A 20,422-nucleotide genomic window follows, 5' to 3' on the forward strand; every position below is an offset into this window, starting at 1 on the left:
CTAAATCATAAAAATAAATTCTTAAGTAACTGTAATGGGATTAAAAAGTCTAAAAAAACATTCTGAAATTATAATAATGTAATTGGATTCCCTTATTTTGACAAATAATTGAGTTTAAATTGTTCACTACCATAAACAGAATTGTAGCACTTAAATATAATTTCAGTAGAGTTTACATAACATAGCATGATGACTTGTAATACTAATTTCCTATTTGATATATACAGTAACAGAAATAAATTTACAATGAAAAAATTAAATTGTGATGTATTTGTATAGTAGTGAAAGATTTACACAACCTTACCTCTGAAGAAAATGGGCAGTCAGTGATTTAAAGCAGAAAAATGTCCCAAATAACAGGAACAACAATGTGAATGAAGACTCCCTTATAAAAGCAGTCTTTACACACTTAGAAAAAATTAATTACATGAGATCAGTTTTTACACCTTTTGAAAAAGAAAATAGGATTCAAAAATAGAGCAAAGTCTTAAAGAAGTACAAGAAAATCAGGTAGCTTTTGTACATACTTCAGAAATTCATAGAAAGTGAAAATTATTGACTGTATATTAATATGTAGCATTGTATTTAATGGTCAAAAAATAAGTAGGCTCAAGTCTCCATTTCAGGAATTTTATTATTGTCTCAACAGAGAAAAATAGTATATAGATAGTTTTCCCAGTGCTATTTCTTTTAACTGTAATGTAAGTATGTAATATACATCAAACATGGTTTTGTGTTTTATCCAATCTGTGATGATTTTATTAAACTCTTAAGTGTTGGTTCTTTGGACACTAATAAAATAAAATTTTTCAGGAAGGGAAAAGTGGAGATGTTTAAGCCAAATGTTTATTATATGATGAAATTTAATTGTGGAAAAAGTATCAAATAGTACTCTAGTCTCTGATTTAAATAACAAGCATACTTAGGAGCTAAAAATAAGCACAACTTTCAAGAACAGTTTCTTTCTTGCAGATTACACTGAGGTACTGTCTTAGAACACTGATGTTAGTGTTTTATGATAGAAACTCCTTCCTGACATGTTGCCAAATATGAGTAAAAATAGGTATCGTTAAATTACTGCATAGTGGTTGAATTAAACCATTTAAAAATCATATGAGTAGACACCTGGGCTTTATTATAGCACAGTCCCATTCTGTCCTTGGCATTGGAACACATGTCCTCAAAGGGGTGGAATTTGAAATCATGCATTTGTACAAATGAACTTCTAGCATGACATCATGAGGCACTGCCAAGTAAAAACATGGCAAACCCATGTCGCCTGCGAGACAAACCATTTTCATTTCTCCAAGAGCTTCTTCATCTGCATGAGTGCACTTACCCACTACTTAATAGATACCGATCTTCTGACTTCCTTTTATTTCTTCTTATAATATGTTTCCTATTTGTAAACGAATCTCCTTTCATGTGGGAAAATTAACAGACAACAGAGCACTTATACACCAACTTCAAATTAACGCTGTCTCCATATGTCAAAATGAAAATCTAAAGCAAAAGTCTACTTCCTCAGTCCAATTTATTTTTTTATTTTAAATTTAAATAGCTATGCATGGACAGTGTGTAGCATATTGGCCAGGGCAGCCTTAATTCAAGAGGTCTGTGTCCATAACTGCAGTATGACTGGAGCAGAATTAAGGCAGTAAAGACTTCTATTCTCAAAATGCCTAAAAAGAGGCAGTCCACCTTCCAGGCACAGGAGATGGATCACTATCTCTTCTCAGAAGCCTGGCATCAACATAGACAGGCTGGGCATGTCATTTTGGACACCAGGGCACATCCTGACTTCATGCTCCATCTCTACTGGTAAAATATGGTTATGAAATATAATTTCTAAGCTAGCATTCATTCCCCCAAATCAGCAAAACTCATCTGTATTCTTTCTCCTCATACTTGTAATGGTAGCCAGATGAACCCAGTGGACCATGGGCTATGTAGCAAATAGCTGTTTCTCAAAAAAGGAAGACAGAAAGTCTCCCAGAGAAAGCTAGTATTTTGACTTAGTCCATCAGGTTTCTCCTCATTATAAGAATCTTATGTAGTGTCAATCATTCCTTTTCTTCCTCTGCTCTTCCCAAGAAACATCTGACTTGCTTGACACACTTCTACAAGTGACCAGAATGCCTAAGTCCTTTCCACTGCTCTCTCTTTTTGTCCTAGACTTTGGTGCCAGACCCAAAGTCAGGGTTTGCTGTAGGTCAAATGATTATGGACCTTGTTTCTAGCAAGGCTGCAAGAGCAGGAGATGGATATGCAGTCAAAGCAGCGGAATCTGGTTTGCTCGACTCTATGTCTGGACCAGAATGCAAGGTCCAAAGCTAAACATGTTCACCTAGCTGTATAACATGAACTATTTTCTTCTAATATATTTCCAGTGTGAAGCACCATTAGTGATGTTTTCAAGATTATAACTGCAAACAAAACAGCACTCTCAATATAGCTGAGACATTGCTTAATACAGGTGTCATATAGAATTAAATCATGAAGGGAGAGAGAAATAAGATATAGGGAAATCAGTGTGTAAGCAATGAATTTAGAACAACATCCCAGGAACAAGGTACTAAGGTCCTCTAGGAGGGTTGGGTCCATGAAAACAGCAAGATCAGTAGGTATTTTAAAGGAAGTAGACACTTGGTGGTAGATTTAGATAAAGAAGATAAAACAGATGAAAGAAAGAATCATATATACCCCAGGGTAAATGGGTGGGTGAAGTCAAGAAGTTTTGGGTGACAGAAATGAAAGGATACAAATCAGGGAACGTGCCTGGTGTTGTTGTCTCTAACCTGTACTTCTAGCTATACAGGAGGCTGAGATGATGGTTTGAAGCTAGCCCAGGCAGAATTGGCTATAAGATTTCAGCTCTTAAAAAAGGAAAAAAAAAAGGAAAAATAAGCAGGGCTGTTTGTCTCAAGTGATAAAGTACCAGCTGAGTATGTATGTCAAATCATTGAGAGACGCTGAGTTCAAGCCCCAGTACCATCAAACTAACAAAGCAACACCTGACCCCCAAATAGGAAACTGTATTGAAGGGAATGTAAGTCAAGTAAAACAAGATTTTAAATGGAACACATTGTTTTTAGTTCCAATTAAGGTAAAATCGTTTTAAAAAACAACGCAGATCAATCCAAGTAAAGTTTTGGTCATGGGGCTTGAATGGACTTGGGCCCTGGACCTTTCACTCTCCAGCTGGAGGTGAGTGCTCAGCCACTTGAGCCACAGTGCAACTCCCAGTTTTATAGTGGTTAATTAGACTTTCCTGCTGGGGCTGGCTTTGAACAGTGATCCTCAGATCTCTGCCTCCTGAGTAGCTAGGATTACAAGCATGAGCCACTGGTGCTGGCTCCACTAAAGTTTTAAGATTTTTATTTTTATATCAAACAATCATTCTTCTTGAATCTGAGATGATATGTACTCCATCAGAATTAGCCCCTTCTCTCTCTCTCTCTCTTCTCTCTCCCTTATCCCTCTACTTTGTTTTGTTTTGCTTTTGTATTTTTGTTCTTTGATACAGTAAATTGAACCCAGGACCACATGGCTCATGCTAAACAAATACTTTGACAACATATGGATGCCAGACATATGGACGCCCGTGTTTCTGTTTCCCAAGGAGCTGTGATTATAGAGTTTTCCCATCCAGTCCAAACGTTTATAAGGCCATTTACAGACGGCTGGAATGGTAGTTTTAGGGAACACAGGAACGTAGGTAACAATTGAAAGCATTAGGAAGGATGTAGTCCTTCTTAAGTAAAGAAGGAGAAATAAAAGTTTTCAAAATACCAAAATGCTCAAATAATGTCAAAAACAAAACAACAAAAACAACAAAACAACAGAAGATTCAGGGTTTGAATTTTATCTCCCACCTATCCTACCTTCAGAAATAAGATAATAATCATAGAAATATAATACAAATTAGCACTTAAAATTGTTGCCTAACAGGCTTCCCTATAAGAGTTAATGTAAGAATCATATCATAATTAAGTAATAGCACAGATGCAATTACTAGAAACCATGCATATAGACAAAGTGAACCTCAGAAAGTTTCAACCAAGGTCACCCATAAGTGATGGTAAGGATTTAAGAGCAAATTCCAAAGAATCAACCACAGTTTTCATTGAGCTGGGGCATTTTGAGCATTCAAGGATAGCAGTAAGCTAGATGTTTCCTAAGAAACCTGTTCTCATGATCACAGGCTCTTCACCACTAAGCACATGGTCTTGAATAATTCAGAACCAGGAATGTTAATTCTCCTAACTCTTAATCACTCACCTGAATTTAGTTTCTCTCAAACTTGTACCAGATGCCACTTCTTCCCTCAAATTTTTATTTTCTTCTGACATCATGAACTCTGCCCTTTTCCCATGGACTCTTTCATTCACAAATATTCTCTCTCTCAAATATCCTTTACTGTTCTTTCTCATGTTTCTAACAGTCCCACTACCTTTCTCCTCATCCTCATTCTCCTTTTAGTCTTCATTTCATGGTATTACCAATTACCTTTAGAATAACAAAGGTCAGATTTCCTGATTAAAAAGTAAGCCATCAATGGCTCTGCGAGGATTTACAATAATATTTACAGCTTGATAGCCTCCCCTCTCACTCTCCTCACTCTCTAGGCTGATGAACACATTAATCATTGGCTCCCCTGTCTCTCTGTGCAGGTCCTGTGCATAGACTAGTAGTACTCAATAGGTGAAAAGGCCTCATAAATTGTGTGTTAGGGAGTTAAACCAATTTGAAAGCTCCCTACTTCTGATTCTATTCACACAGTAATAATAAGAGCATCTTAGACAAATAATTGTTGCATGCAAATTTTCTCCATTTATTGTTTTAACAGCAATGTGGATTTCTTTATGGACATATGAAAGTGAAATAATTTAAGAAAATAATATCTTAAATGAAGAGTAGCTGTGTGGTAGTAAAGGCCATTCCTAAAATAAGAGACAGAATCTTATCCTTCATTTAAAGCCATAAGCATATCTTTTGATTTAAACAGATACTAAAGTTTCTGTAGAATTGTCATCCTGGAGACCACATTGTTGTGTAAACAAATAGATCTGGTTATTCTGAATCAAGAAAGGTTTAAAATGCTTCCCTTTCTGTTTATGTTGTCACTGTTTAAATGACACCAAGAGATAACAAAGATAAACTCCAGGAAATTTCTACCTTGCCCTCCTCCACTAAAATCCTATATTTATGGTGGGAATGGTAAATGTGGTCTGCCTGCTTAAACCAGGGTTTTCTGTTATTCTGTCCTGCAATGGAACAAAGCCTTATCTTAAGTAGAAAACACTAGAAAATCATGATAAATATTGGTCTGTTATGAGGCAGTGGCATATAGCATGGTCTTGTATTATCCCTTCGATTAATTAAATACATTCATAGGGAGTTCTTTGATTTCCTTTTCTTTCTTAACTTACAATATGATATGATGCAATAAAATGGTTAACTAACTTACAATAAAATCATCATGAGACAAATGCATGTAAATATATTGCTTAAAATATCTTAACACATCATTAATTTTTAGCAACAGAAATTATAGTTATATTGGAAAAAAGGATAACTATTCTGATTTGATCAAAGCATTTTATATACACATGCTAAAATTTTACACTATATCTTCAAATATGTACAGATATGTAGGAGTTAAAAGGAAAAATTGTGTAATTGTTTTGTCAGAATTAAAAGTATAAGTCTACTAAAAAGAAGTTAACATTACAGTTAAACCCCTTTCCTTTGTGTTAATAGGAGGTGCATAATTAACTGAAGTCATTACAATTGGGACTAAAGGAGTCAGGTTGCCATCTCTGTAATCCCAGTTCTGTGACTTACAAGTTTTGGAAACTTGACCAATTACTCATCTTTCTTCACCTGTAATTTGCTCATTCTTCAAAAATCATAAATGTAATATATCTCACATGTCACTGTGCATAACAAAAGTATCTGTGAAAGAATAATGCCAAAGATAAAGTTCCATCAATATAAGCTATTATCACATGCAAAAGCTGCTGGAGATTGTTCTGACTTGATATGGAATACTTTCAAGTATATTTTATTAGGCTATGCTAAATCAACTATTTCAAAACACTTCCAAATGAATAATAATGAGCTTCTAATCTCTCCAAATGCAAAAGTATCAAAAGTGACAACATCACTAACCATTGAGCCAGTAGTGCTCTGAGATATCCGTTCTGATGTAATGGTGGTCGTGAGTGGGCCCTAGGGACCGAGTGAATGCAGTGTCTTTGCCAAGGAAATCAGAGGCTGTTCCAGAGTAGAGGTACTCATCTGGGAGGAGAAAGGCATACACAGGACATTCAAGAGTACAGAAATAGATAGTATTTCAAATACACAAATTTCACAGTCTGACTCCAAAGATGCTTATTTGACATCAGAATATGTTGCTTTGAAATTTCACTTTGAGATGTTGAATAATTACATTACTTAAAGCAATCACTCTGTTAACTTTGACAAACAGATGTTAGATAATTGACTATATTAAAAAGGCCAAATTCTTCTGAAACATCAATTGAACATGCACTGGCTTCTCTTAGAATAATCTTTACTCATTCCCTTCTCCTCAACATGATTCACCTCTCTTTGTAGCAACACACAAAAAGTGTATTAAAATTAAGATGGCATAATGAAGAATGGACTGTATAATTAATATTTACTTAACCAGCACAACCTCAGTGACCACAAGTTTTCTTTGCCCCACCTCTGTGGAAACGTAGCTTTCAGCACTGAAGTCATTCTGTATAATTATAGCATGATGCATTCCTTGTAGCTGATTCTGTATCTAACAGTGCTGATAAGTAGACAGGGGAATTAATGCACCACTACTAAATACTAAACTTCAAAATTATTTATATAAAATGCATGTCCATGTTTTATAGGGAAGAGAAAAGAGAGAGCAGAGAAAGAGAAAGGAGAAAGAACAGAAAGAGGGGGGCTAGGATAGGAGAGTAAAAGGAGAAGGAAAGAATGGAAGGAAGAGAAAGGAAGAGAAGCTGTGGTTAGAGGAAGGTGAAAGGAAGAGATAGGACAAAAGGGAAAAAAGGAGGAGGAGGAGGAAGAGCAGGAGGAGGAGGAGGAGGAGGAGAAAAAGAAGAGGGGCGGGGAGGAGAGGAAGAAGACCCTGAATGGGAGAGACCAGAAAAGGTGAGGAGTGGGAGTTGCCAGTGGCGGGAAGGCTGGGAAGTGTCAATGTTCCCTAATGTTAATCAGAGCATTGGGTGGGCATGGGAGAGGAAGACAGATGTCCCTACAGCAGAGCATGTTGCTCCTTTGAGAGCAAAGTTACTGCTCTTTCAGGAGAATGTTATAGATGTCAATTTTGGGTTACAGTAAATAGGATAAAGTAAACATAAATAATGCCCCACAGTATGCTTAAAAAATTTATTCCCTGTATATGTAAATAAGCACAATGTTTACCATAGAAATTCAATTTTCCTCAGAAACACAGTCATTAAAATTCTGTCCTGTATAAGAAATAATTAAAATACTTTCTTAATCCCTTAGTTATATCTGTCTGCATTAGCCCTTCAATGCATTATTTGAGTCAATTCAACCTAAATAATGTCAATGGAAAATTTTAGAGGACTCAAAGCACACAAAAGTGAGAAATCACGCAATGTACATTGGAGGTAGAACTGGTACTTTCTCCAGCCCTTAAACAGGTAAGGTGCTTCGCTGGGGTATATGAGGTAAATGGCAATACAATATTTTATTTCAGAGCAAAGTTTTAAGAAATAGAATTACATGATGAACAAGTTTGGTAACAGTAAAATGAGTAAGACATTACCTTGAAATATAAAAAGGTGCAGGTATTTGAATGTTTTGTCGGAAAAGGAATATGAATATCAAACTTTAAAAATCATCTTCTTTGTATCTAGAATTATATAGGAATTCCTAAGAGGGGTCAGCTATGCCTACAATCTATTATTTTTATTATTAAAAGTTTTTCAACTCTACTTGACAGCTAAAAATCCCACATCATCAATTTCCTTTACTGAGAGGAGTGAACACAAGCCATATAATTTTCAGAACACACAGAAACACACATATTCTCACTTCTGAGATCACTGGTTCCCAGTAAGTGAAAATTAAAATGTCACGGTGCCTCTCTCTTATCTTCTGTTCAAACATTTGACAGACAAGTTACATAAAAAGAGATTAAAGTCAAGAACCAAAGGAAGACAAAAGGAATTCTCATAATGGTTGAAATTCGGAGATCCTGCTGACATTCTTGAGAATGGGATTCAGACCACACAGTATTACATTCTTTGAACAAGTCACTCATCTCACATGAGAATGTAAAACGTAGACAAAGTGAAAGAGGACTAAACGTGCTAGAAAAAATATACACCAATTCCCTCAATAGTGAAATTGTGAAAGATGTGTTTTAACATTATTTATCTGTATTTGGTAGCTTGGTTATTTTTGTTATTAATTGGCTCAGTACCCACTATATTTTAATGTCCATACGGAGCCAAAGGGAGATGTAGCTCAGTGTAAGAAACTACCAGAAACCTATCTCAATTTACAACTATATAAGGAAAAAACTAAGAATACTATTTAGACTAAAAATAATTGAATGAGAAATTAATTTACAAAGTAACTATGTTGAGATTGACATGTTCAGTCTTCCTCTATTGATAACGATGATCTGTAGAGAAAGACGTGGCACCAAAATTGTCTTCAATTGGATAAGGAAACAGAGTTTCATTTATCAGCAAGACCTTACCTGCCATTACTGAAGCAAAAGGCTGCTGTGGATCAAAAGGACATTTCAGTCTTCCAGACTCCAAGTTATGTGTGTCTAGTTTGAATATGAGATCCTATGAAAGAAATATAGGGATAGTTAAAATTTTATCCCAGTCAGCAATAACGTGGGAGATAAGAATTAAATTCTAAGACATAAATTCAATAAAAATGAATTGAGCATACATAATATACTTCCTGATGTATTCATTCTGTAGCCAATATTGCACCTGGCAAGACTCTATAGACTTATTAGTTCTCTTTTTTCCCCAAAGTTGTAATGCTCAAGTTGAATGAATTATTCAGTTTGGAGATATTACAATACTCATAACATACATGTTGAATGGACTACCTTCAGTATTGAATAACCATGAATTATGTATATTTTGCTTTAATTTTATTTTATGGTAAAGGTGATACACAGAGGATGTTTACAGTTACATATTTTAAGTTGCACAATTAATTTATTGAGCCTGATAAAACCCAACTTTAAAAAATAAATTTATTTACTATTTATTATTTATAATTTCAGGGAACTGTTTATGATTTATATAACTAAACATCTGCAACCTTACCAAATTACTGAATCCTTGTGACTAGAAAATGTTCTTATGACTTATAAAAAGAAAGAAAGAAAAGGCTCCTAAGACAGGTAGCTTGTTTTCTAAGCTGTTGATACATGGAGGGAAAGAAAATCCCATTGTAGTATTTTCACTTTTGTAAAATCCCTGTACACAATAAAGCCACATAGTTATTTTGGCTGAAACTTGTGTTTTTACAATAGTGACCACAGATGGAATGACATTGGCAGACTTCTTATATTCAGAAAATAAAAACAACGTATTACATTGAACCGTCCAAGGAAAATATGCATGTATAATGAATATAGCCCCATGAGCCTGAGTATTTCATAACAATGACAACACTACCATGCAGTACAAAGACAGATGACGGGCCCTGTTCACTCAATAGAGGAATCCAATGTGTCAGACTTTCTAGATGGAATATCTACAAGAGTTCAGAGGGGATCACATGTCTGGCTTCTATTTATGTAGAAAGCAAGCCATGAAGTAAAAGATAGAGAAGAAATTGGATTCTTCCTTGCATTATGTTATCATTAGAGGAAAAATTGTAATAGAAATTAAATATCCTGATTAGCACTTGATAGTTCCTTAATTTTTAAACCAGTACACTTTAATGGTGGCAATAGTTTCACTTAACAAACAAAAGGAACTAAGAAGAGCCCAGAATATCACATGCATTCTCTCACTACAAGCCTAACAGTATGGCTAATTTAATATTTCCAGCTTTACTTCTTATGATATTGAGGACAATTGCTGAGCAAAAAATAGTGCTAACAGAAAGCAGAGTAGCAGGGGTTTGAACTCAGAGATATCTACAAAGTTAGTGCTCTTATGTGATTTAAACTCCAAATTCAAACTCATAGATTTAAAATTGTCATCCATATATACATGTATCAATGTATACATGACTCGCTGCTACCATGGAATACAGGATCACATCCAATTGTATTTACATTAAGCAATCTTATTAAAGGGTGTGAAAAAAATCAGTGATAGCACATTTAGGTCATGTTTTGCAGCTCTGCTTTGGGATAGAGATATACTAGTGGACAACAAACATATAAGAGGTAGTGATATATCATCACAAAATTATAATATATATATATATATATCACAAAATATATGTCATTTTCCTACATTAACAAACCTGTTAACCCTAAAGCCTCAACTTGGAAATTGTAAAAGGAAGAGTTAACTGGATCCTACAGCCCCAAGAAATAAATAAAAAGCTAGATTATATATTGAAAAATGGCTTAGTATATCAAAGGTGCTAGGGAAAAAAAACTCTTCAAATGTAGTGCTTTTTGTTTGTAAATGTAGTGCTATATTAAGTTCTCAAGAAAGATCCATAAAATTGGTATTTGTGGGAATTGAAGATGAGGTCAAAGGAAATAAATTGACCCTTTGAGTCAGTCAAAGACACCTATAGGAAAGTTAAGTTAAAAAAAAAAAAAGATGACATAATACACTTCCTGAGAGAAAGGACTGAACCACATAACAAACGTCTTTAGTTTTGAGAATTTTGCTTTATAAACATTGTCCCAAGAAATTCCTTAAGCCTAATTACACAAAAAGCACTTGTCTGCACTACACACACACACACACACACACACACACACACACACACACACACACACACACACACACACACACACAAAATAAAAATTAATGCTGCTACAGGAGTAAAAAGACAAGTAACCAGGCTCCAGTTCCTCATGCCTATAATCCTAGCTACTCGGGAGGCTGAGATCTCAAGATCGAGGTTAGAACCCAGCCCAGGAAGGACTGTCTCTAAGACTCTTATCACCAACTGAATACAAAAATGCCAGAAGTAGAACTGTGGCTCAAGTGGTAGAATTCTAGCTTTCAGGACAAAAGTTTAGGAACATGCTCAATCTCTGAGTATAAGTCCCAGGACTGTTACAAAAACAAAAACAAAAACAGAGATAAGTATAAGAAGTTACTAAGATGAGTATATTAGAATAATAGAATAAGAGTAAGAAACCAATTATTAAAAGGAGACAAAGTTGGGCTGGGAAGTTGGCTCAGTGGTAGAGCGCTTGCCTTGCATGCCTGAGGCCCTGGGTTCGATTCCTCAGCACCACATAAGCAAAAAGAAAAAAGCCGGAAGTGGCGCTGTGGCTCAAGTGGTAGAGCACTAGCCTTGAGCTGAAGAGCTGAGGGACAGTGCTCAGGCCCAGAGTTCAGGCCCCACAACCGGACCAAAAAAAAAAAAAAAGGAGACAAAGTTACTGTCAGTATCATCTCTCCTTAAAGATGAGATTGTGAGATTGCAGCCACAAAGGGTAGATCTTACAGAAAGAATATACTTGTAACCCATTTAATGAACAATGATTAATCGGGACACACATATTTTTGAAAATGCTTGTATCTTTCTATACTGCTGTTGGTCTACATAATAAGTGAATATTGAGTACAGAATGGACCTACTACTATGACAGAGTATATACAATTATGTTTTTAAATTTTTTAAATAAGATTTATTGTGAAAATATTGTACAGAGGGGTTATAATCACATGAGCAAGGTAATAAGTACATTTCTTACCAAACACTGTTGCCTCCTCCTTTGTTTTTCCCCTACCATCCCCTCCCTCCCATCTCCACAACTACATCCCCCCCAGCCTAAATTCTAAAGTTTGTTTTTCTACATTGTGTCTTATATATCTCATTGTTGTGATGGGTCAACCTGTATCCCTATTTAAATAATTTGTTATTTTCCCTTCTGCTCGACAAATTATACCAATATCAAATACAGTGAAAATGGGTTATACCGTGGGGGAGGGACATACAAAGCAACAAAAAAAAATCATGCGGTACCTTATAAATACATTAGAAACAATAGCAAGCAAGAAAAAAAAAACACTTGTGTCCTTATCTTGGGGTTCATTTCACCTAACATCAACTTATCTGACCTTTTCTGCTTGTCTCAGACATATACTAATTATTGCCAATGAGGGAAACCATGGGACCTATGTTTCTTTGAGCCTAGCTTACTTCCCTTAATATAATTTTTTCCAAGCCTTTCCATTTCCTAACGAATGGGGCAAGGACATTTATATTTAAAATAACCCTGGAAAGTATTTACTATTATGATCATCATCATTTAGCTGAATAAGCACAAATTTAGAAAAGCAGTACGTATAAGGCAGTGGAAAGGTAATGACCTGAGCCATTTCAACCTTGACTGTGAATGCTCATGTCATGATTAGAAGTTGTTGACAGCGACTCTCTCCTAAATTCCATATCCATCTGCTCTCTTGGCATGACCTACTGAACGTACCACAAATATAGCATGTCCAACCAGTAACTCACCATTTCCTCTACAAACTTGTAACTTCCCTGACCTCAGTAAATACCATCTTGTTCCAATGCACCCGGATTCATTTTAGATTCTCCCTTTCTTCTCAATGCCTCACTAAACGGAATGGCAGACCCGAGTATACTTTCCTGCAGACCTATTTTATACTATTGTTTTCTCTATCCAGCAATTTTGGAAGACCTTTACCTATTGCAGAATGGAAAGGGTTTCTAAACGTCTAGAAAAAACCCCAGCAATTTCACGAAAGTAATGATTCATAAAGCAGTTAATAATCTTGAAGCAGGACTGCCATCTAATTAATTACTCGTACTCCTGACCAGCTTGAAAGCTAGTTTTAATATCCCCATTCACTCATAATTCTCTCATTCAGAGAACTTGTAAATTTGACTGCCCCTGGGTTTCTTGACAGTCCCTGGCTAAGTAATTAGCTCCATCTAAACTCCCTTTCAGCATGTGTGACGTTTAAGGAGTTGTGGAACACTATTTGCTTCCCTCAGCAGGTTGGGAGTTTGCCCTTTAGCCTCAGGCCTGAAAACACACCCTAGCTGTGGGGCTATCTCATATAATTACACCCTATGCTAGGAGCTACTCTTATAAACCCTTCATCAAAGCTAGGCAAGAAAATATTACACCAGCAGCTAAGAATGATGGATGCAATTGCCAAGTCTCCTAGTGGTTCAGAGACTTAGCTACCAAGGTTGCTTTATTTTCAAATAGTTTAGTCTGGGCTGGTTGGTCAAGCTGGTTAAAGAAGAAAATTTGCTACGCCACAGTTGTGGGTTTGATCTCTACATGAATCAGTTAAATCAATATAAAGAAACCCGCCCCAGAAGCCCACATATCACTTTCAAAAACACCATCAATGATTTTGCAAATATGTGTGGTTATTCATGAGAAGTATATACATAAACATGAGTATAGCAATGTATACAAAGAAGCACTTTAGTGAACATACTTCTAGGCAGGTACTCTAGATACATTCTGCCTTGGTTCAGTTCACTGCCAGACCACTTATTAGCTAGGTGAACCTTGAAAATGTAATTATTTTTCCACTAAGACTTCCTTTTTTTTTCTATCCTGTATAGCAGGAAATACAATGTTCTAACTTCATTAAGAATTTGTGAAATGCCAAAGAAATGATTTATGTAATACATAACATTGTCTATGACACAAAGAGAGTACTTTAGTCTTTTCATTTTAATTTCTGAAATCTGAATATTTTTCATCTACTCAATATGTAAACATTAGAAATCACACACAAAGAGTTTCACTATAATCTGTCCCTGAACTCTGAACTCTCCAGTTTTCTCAGCCTAGTAAGTATGGCATTACAGGTATGTGTCACTATACCTTGCACTTCCACTATGTGAATTTGACTGAATAGATACAATGAAGTCAGTGTGACTGTGACTATTCATACACATTTAAAAACAAATTACTCAAATTCTCTTCATTGAACATCCATGGTTCTAAACATACATAAAAGGTCAACTTTAATGAATAGGAAAAATGAAATTATTTAGAAAAATACAATTCCATTGCAACATTGTATGAAAACTGGATCTCTGCCAAATGTACCAGACTAAACTATATATAAAGAAAACTCAGAGGAAAAGCAAGATATGCATAGCAAACAAATCTAGAACATTTTATACTACTGATTTTCATTATCTCATTAAAACAAGTTTTAGTTAAAAAATGTTGCTGGCCGGAAAGAATCTATTATAAAAATGATGATCTATACAATAAAGTATAAATCTTATATTGCATATTCAGTATTTTATATTTAAATGTCTTCTTGATGTTGTTAATATTAAGCAAAATTTTTTTCTTACATAAGATGTTTTTTAATCCCATCACATCACATTACCTCCTTGTAGACTCCAACATCGATATATCCACACATGGGGTGAAATGCTCCAGTTCCACACACATAAATGTGAGTCTTGTTATAGGGTTGAAGTACCCGGATGAAATTTGCACATTCTGTCTATTAGGCATAAAAATAAAAACTATTAGCATACAATTTCAAAGATTCTTCTTCATAATCCATGTTTTATTAAAAAATTGAAAAAGGTTTATGAGAGAGGTTTAAATACTTGATTTACCCCCAAAAGGCAAGAAAATACAGAAACTGTTGTTCAAAAGAATGACTTTAAAGTTTCCTGAAATTATAATTCTTTTTAGCAAATAAGTGTTAGAATATCTATATCTCTAATGGTTCTGAGAGAGGCAAAGAGAATGTACATACACAGAATATGAATGACACATCCAACATTTCAGTTGAGAAGTAGAGAATACAACCTGTAATTCCATAATGTAATTGAACCTTTCCAATAAACTCCTAATGTTTCTACTACCATCTCTCTAGAGTTTCTTGAACCACTGAGCAAAATACTGAACACAGATTTGCATTCCTGTATCTGTAACCTATTCTCTTTTTGTAGTACATAGGAGTTTGAATTGAACATGCCAATTTATGAGTACAATGTATTTGATCAATGTCACCTCTTCCATTGTTTTGTATCCAATTCTTTTTGACTATAATGCCTTACTACTTATTGCCATTTATTTTTCTATGCTATAGAGACTTAAGAATCAGACTGCTTCCTCCTAATTCTGTCTCTTTTGTTCTTCCCATGAACATCTTTATATACCAACTGGAATTGTTGAAACTGTTATAGTTCTTATTTTGTATTTGCACATTCCTGAAAACATATATTTATACCCTCATTATCTTTGGAAATTAATTGATTTTAAGTACACTTGTTTAATTTAGCTACATTGCTTCTTTTGTTTCATATAATGTATTATCTTCATAAAATTGTTGGAGACAGTTATTTAATCTTAGTTTCATGATTCTTGACCCTCCAAACCCCTGAGAAAATACAAGATGAACCTTTTAATAATAGATAATTATTTTATATACAAGGTAGCAGGTGTTCACTAAGGAAGTTGGAAACCTATTATGAAACAAGCAGTTGTCACAGGAAAAGTCTAGTTTCACATTGCCTGCTTAGATATAGTATTTTAACCAATCATCAAGACTCTAACATAATGATTGCTCTTGTGAGAGCTGTCAGTAGGACTATATTTTAAAAATTAAAAATAAAAATTATGTAACTATTAGAATTTTTAGAATTGAGTACAAAATTTAAGGTGACAATGTCTTAACTTATAACACTGTTCTAATTGGTAGCTCAAACTTGTAGCCTCAGCTACTCAGGAGGCAGCTAACAGGAGATCTGCAGTTCAAGGCTAGCCAGGGCCAAAAGTATAAAAAGGACAATCTTAATCTATAAACCAAGCATGGTGGTACATACCTACGGTCTCAGCTACCAAGAAGGTGTAGGTAAGAAAATTATGGTCTGAGGCTAATCCTGAGGTTAAAATTTGAGATTAAATTTGAAAAAATAAATGACTAAAGCAAAAATTGCTGGGGGCATGGCACAGATGGCAGAGTGTCCCTCAAGTGATTGTAGAACCCGAAATTCAAACCACAGTACTGAAATTATAAAGAGATCATTAGCCAGGTGCCAGTGGCTCATGCCAGTAATCCTGGCTACTCAGGAGGCTGAGATCTGAGGTTCGGGTTCAAAGCCAACCCAGGTAGGGAAGTCCCTGAGACTTGTATCTCTAATAAACTACCAGAAAACCAGAAGTGGTGCTGTGTCTCAAGCGGTAGAGCCCTTGACTGGAGCTGAAGAGCACAAGGGGACAGAGCCAGGCCCAGAGTTCAAGCTCCACGACAGACAGGAAAAAAAAATCACTAAGACAATTTTCTTTGTATCATACTATAATATGTTGATTTTCCATCTAAGTGACAAAGAAGAATTTTTATTTTTGTTGTACAGAAGCACTGTACCAAAAATAGCTTCACATTTTTTTAACATTGTGTAAGGCGATTTCAAATAAAAATCTAATTCAGAAAGAAAACATGCCTTGCTAAGAGTTTTGAACAATGAAGAGAATAATATGAAAAGAAAAAGAAAAGAAAAAAACCCAACAGAATAAAGTGTAAACAAATCTACCCTCATCAGATAAATTTTACTTCATGGCTGGGACAGGAAGCTTATAAATATGTTCCAGCCTTCACTCCTGCTCACTCCCTCCTTCCCTCTTGAGATTTACATCAGGATGGGATCCACAAAGGAACCATATACAGAGAGAGAAGTAAACAGCAAGGCAGGCATGGGGGATGAGGTGTTACTGTTAGATACTTCACCATGTTTTCAAAAGCTGAGGGTGTTTTTGTGTTTTTGGTTTTTGGTTTGTTTGTTTGTTTGTTTAAAAACAATGAGTTAATTTAATGGGCAGTTTTTCATGGTCTGTTATGAAGTGATCCTCTTCCAGATGATAAATTGTAAAATCAGGCAAGTTAGGAACTGTGAGAATAAGCAAAGATTAAAATGGTAAACAAAGCCCACAGTGAAGTTTTATGCACCAAAAGTTATGAATCACATGGAAATACTCTGGTTTCCTTAACTATTTTAAGGGTACTTTATAGAAATGTAACCAGTAATCTACCAGGCTAGTTCCTAAACTTGATGAAACATTATATACAGTTAAAATCTGAAATCCTTTTCTCTGACTAGGCTGACTGGGAGTAGAGTGAAGCATGGATCAGGTTAAATTATCAAGTAGAATTTCATACCAAAAAAAAAAAAAAAGAAAAGAAAGAAAGAAAGAAGAAGAAAAGTCAACAGCTCAGTCAACGTCTTCTGCAGGCAAGTTTCCATTTGTACTTTTCTAAGTTTAGAGACGATGGATACACATTGGTAGCACTAAAGAAAGAAATCTGTATGAAGCCAGTGTACCAGAAATGATCAAATATGAGATCTATTACTTTAGAATTTTTGGAGCCAACTTTTCAGCCAAAAAAACCTTTACTGCAAGGACTTTACAATGACTTCCCTTTGAATTCCTGATTTTGTTGTTGTTGTTGTTGTTTTAATCTCAGGGATTATGTATTGTTTTCTCTTTTTTTGCACAAAGTTGTGCTTAAATAGCATGCTCAATAATTAACTAGATTTAATTCACTTAGTGACTTGGCATGACTACTGATGGTGGCATAATTCTCTGAGGCGTGAAGAAGATAACTTTGAGAAGCTGCCTTTTTAACTTTCCCTGAAAGCTGGCTAATTTGTCAGCTCTTGCCCACAATGGCAATTGTTGTATGTAACCAAACAATCTAGCAGGCAATACATTTAAATTTGGAAAACTACTGCATGTCTTTGTTCTTCTCAATTATTCTTGTCACTTTTTCTACTCAAACAGATACTCCCATGGGAAAAAGGAAGGAGGTGGAAAGGAGGGAGAGAAAGAGAGAGAAAGAGAGAAAGAGAGAGAAATCTCACCTCTTACACGAACTCATACAAATATGAATAAATATAAGCTAATACAAACTGAATATCTGTAGAAAAACAAATCAATCTATTACTAAACATTAGTTTTAATTTATCCCCTGAAATCTAGAAGTAAACAAAACCCCAGCCATCCTTGTAATTCTCAAGACTTACATGAAGTCCAATTAAATGCAATATAATATTACATGTTACAATTGTTGATTAAAATTTATTTAGGATAAACATAGGAGGTCATATATAACTCTGGCATTTCATGTATTTTTGTTTTATTTGGTTTGTCTTTGTTGGTAGTAGGAATAGGAATGGAATCCAGGGCATCAATACTTGGCAAGTGTTGTACCACTGAGCAGAACATTGTGTTCATCAAACATTCTTGAAATCAAATGAAATTCTCAGACTGAACTCAGTGTTTAAAGATATCAATCTACGCTTAATAATGTTTAAAATATTTTTTTAATTGCTACCACTTTGAAATAAATACATAAAAATCCAGTCCAGTATGATGGTGCATGTCCATGACCCTAGCACTTAGGAGACAATAGGAGAATTTCAAGTGTAAGGACAGCCTGGGCTCTTAGTAAGATGCTGTGTCATAAAGTAAAATATAAAATATAAAAAAATAAGAAGTTGAAGCTCTAATAGTGAAGATGTCTAGAGTGCAAATATCAGTTGTTGTTGTTTTTTTGGTTGTTGGATTTGAACTCAGAACCTGTGTGCTGTAACTGAGCTCTTTGGCTCAAGGCTAATGCTGTACCGCTCTGAGCCACAGCTCCACTTACAGTATTTGAGGGGTTAATAAGAGTTTCACAGGGATATTTCTGCCGGGACTGGCTTTGAACTGTGTCCTTAGATCTCAGCCTCCAAAATGGCTAGGATTACAAGAGTGAGCCATCAGCACCCGGCTTCGACAAAAATGTTAATTTTTTAAAAAATGAGATATTATTATTAAAATATTTAAAAGCCTATATCTCAAATGAAGTAATTGATAACTGAGAAGCATAAGATAATAATAATACACTCAACACATATTCATATAATATCTATCTATTAATCTATCCATCTATCTATTTCTCTGTCTACCTACATGTGCATATGTCTAGGAACTCTGAAAGTAATTAATAAGGTAGACAAAACATTAAAATTAAAAATAAACAGCTATAGGCATGTCCATGAAAACACAATGTAACAAGTGAAAAATATTTAGTTTTTGTAGTGATGAAAGGTTTTCAAGCTAAACTGGAAAAAAATTTTCCTCTCATTAGAAAAGTTTATGTAATTAATTATTTGTTATATATGTATGCAAAAATAGTTGTTCTAAGCTGTATAAAATATTAGAAAGGTAGGGAAAATATAAATTCTCATAATCACACACTGTTGATTAGAACAAAGGAGACATGAACTTTCTATAGGGCAACGTAGAAATGTGCATCAAAAATTTCACATCCTTAACTAGAAAAAGTCTATTCGATAATCAGAGATCTTAACCATTTTTATATAAAGGCCCTTCTTGTGCAGCATCATTTGTAATAATAAAAACTGAGTACACATAAAGTGTCTAACATTAGTTGATATAATAATGTATAAAGCTATTAAAATTAATGTTCTCAAAGTATTTAATTATGTGGAAAATGCTCACAGCAATCTGAAAAGTGGAAAAATATTTTAAAGGATTTTATACACAATTTGATTTCATTCTTATGGAATAGCAATGAGATAAACCAGAAGAAGAAACATCCAGGTATCACCAGCTCTTTCTGGGTAGTGTTTATATGAAAGGATGTATTTACAATTTTTTCTTGTATGTAATTTGCAAAATTGAACAGCAAACACTTTGTTTTCAGCGGAGATTTTTGTTTAAAGTAAAAACAAAGAAATAATATAACCACAGAATTTTATAGCTGGAAGATCCTTTTCTCTATGTAATGTCTCTACTGGTAAGGCTGAGCATGTCTACTGCGAAGCTGACAGACAGAGCCCAGGCTGACCTCACCTTCAGCTTTCTTTTGTCTGGACTGAGTTGTTCAACCCGTTTCATAGTCAGGACTAAAGACATTTCCTTAGTGGCTTTCTTTTGAATAACCTTCTCTTGAACAGAAGCAAAATACTGCAAAATACTTATGTCACCTCTTCTTTGGATTAAACTGGGGACTCTGTTCAAAAGTAGAATAGTTCCCTTTTGTTTCCTCATCTTTCATTACCTCCCCACTCTAATTAGCTAAGTTTATTACGGTGAATAATTCACTCTTTTGCTGTTATATAGTACCTTTGTGTAAAGAGAGTCTTTCCAAACACTTGTTAATCCTAAACACACTCTTGGAAGTAGGTAAAAATTACTAGAGAGAAGGGAGGAGAG

The 20,422-nt window shown here is 34.8% G+C and overlaps 1 protein-coding gene across 2 annotated transcripts in view; it reads right to left on the reverse strand.

Annotated features, from left to right (window-relative positions):
- Nucleotides 1-20,422, reverse strand: part of Sema3d (semaphorin 3D) — a 173,014-nt gene that overhangs the window by 56,582 nt on the left and 96,010 nt on the right. For both annotated transcript variants that reach the window (XM_069996375.1, XM_069996374.1), the window contains exons 5-7: nucleotides 14,574-14,693; nucleotides 8,762-8,855; nucleotides 6,175-6,303 (exon numbers count right to left, since the gene is read on the reverse strand). In XM_069996375.1, the coding sequence (XP_069852476.1) occupies nucleotides 6,175-6,303; nucleotides 8,762-8,855; nucleotides 14,574-14,693 (343 nt within the window). The remainder of the gene's footprint in view (nucleotides 1-6,174; nucleotides 6,304-8,761; nucleotides 8,856-14,573; nucleotides 14,694-20,422) is intronic.

The sequence above is a fragment of the Dipodomys merriami genome, unplaced genomic scaffold (genome assembly GCF_024711535.1).
Source record: "Dipodomys merriami isolate MVZ:Mamm:240054 unplaced genomic scaffold, mDipMer1.0.p SCAF_5, whole genome shotgun sequence".
Lineage (NCBI taxonomy): Eukaryota > Metazoa > Chordata > Mammalia > Rodentia > Heteromyidae > Dipodomys > Dipodomys merriami.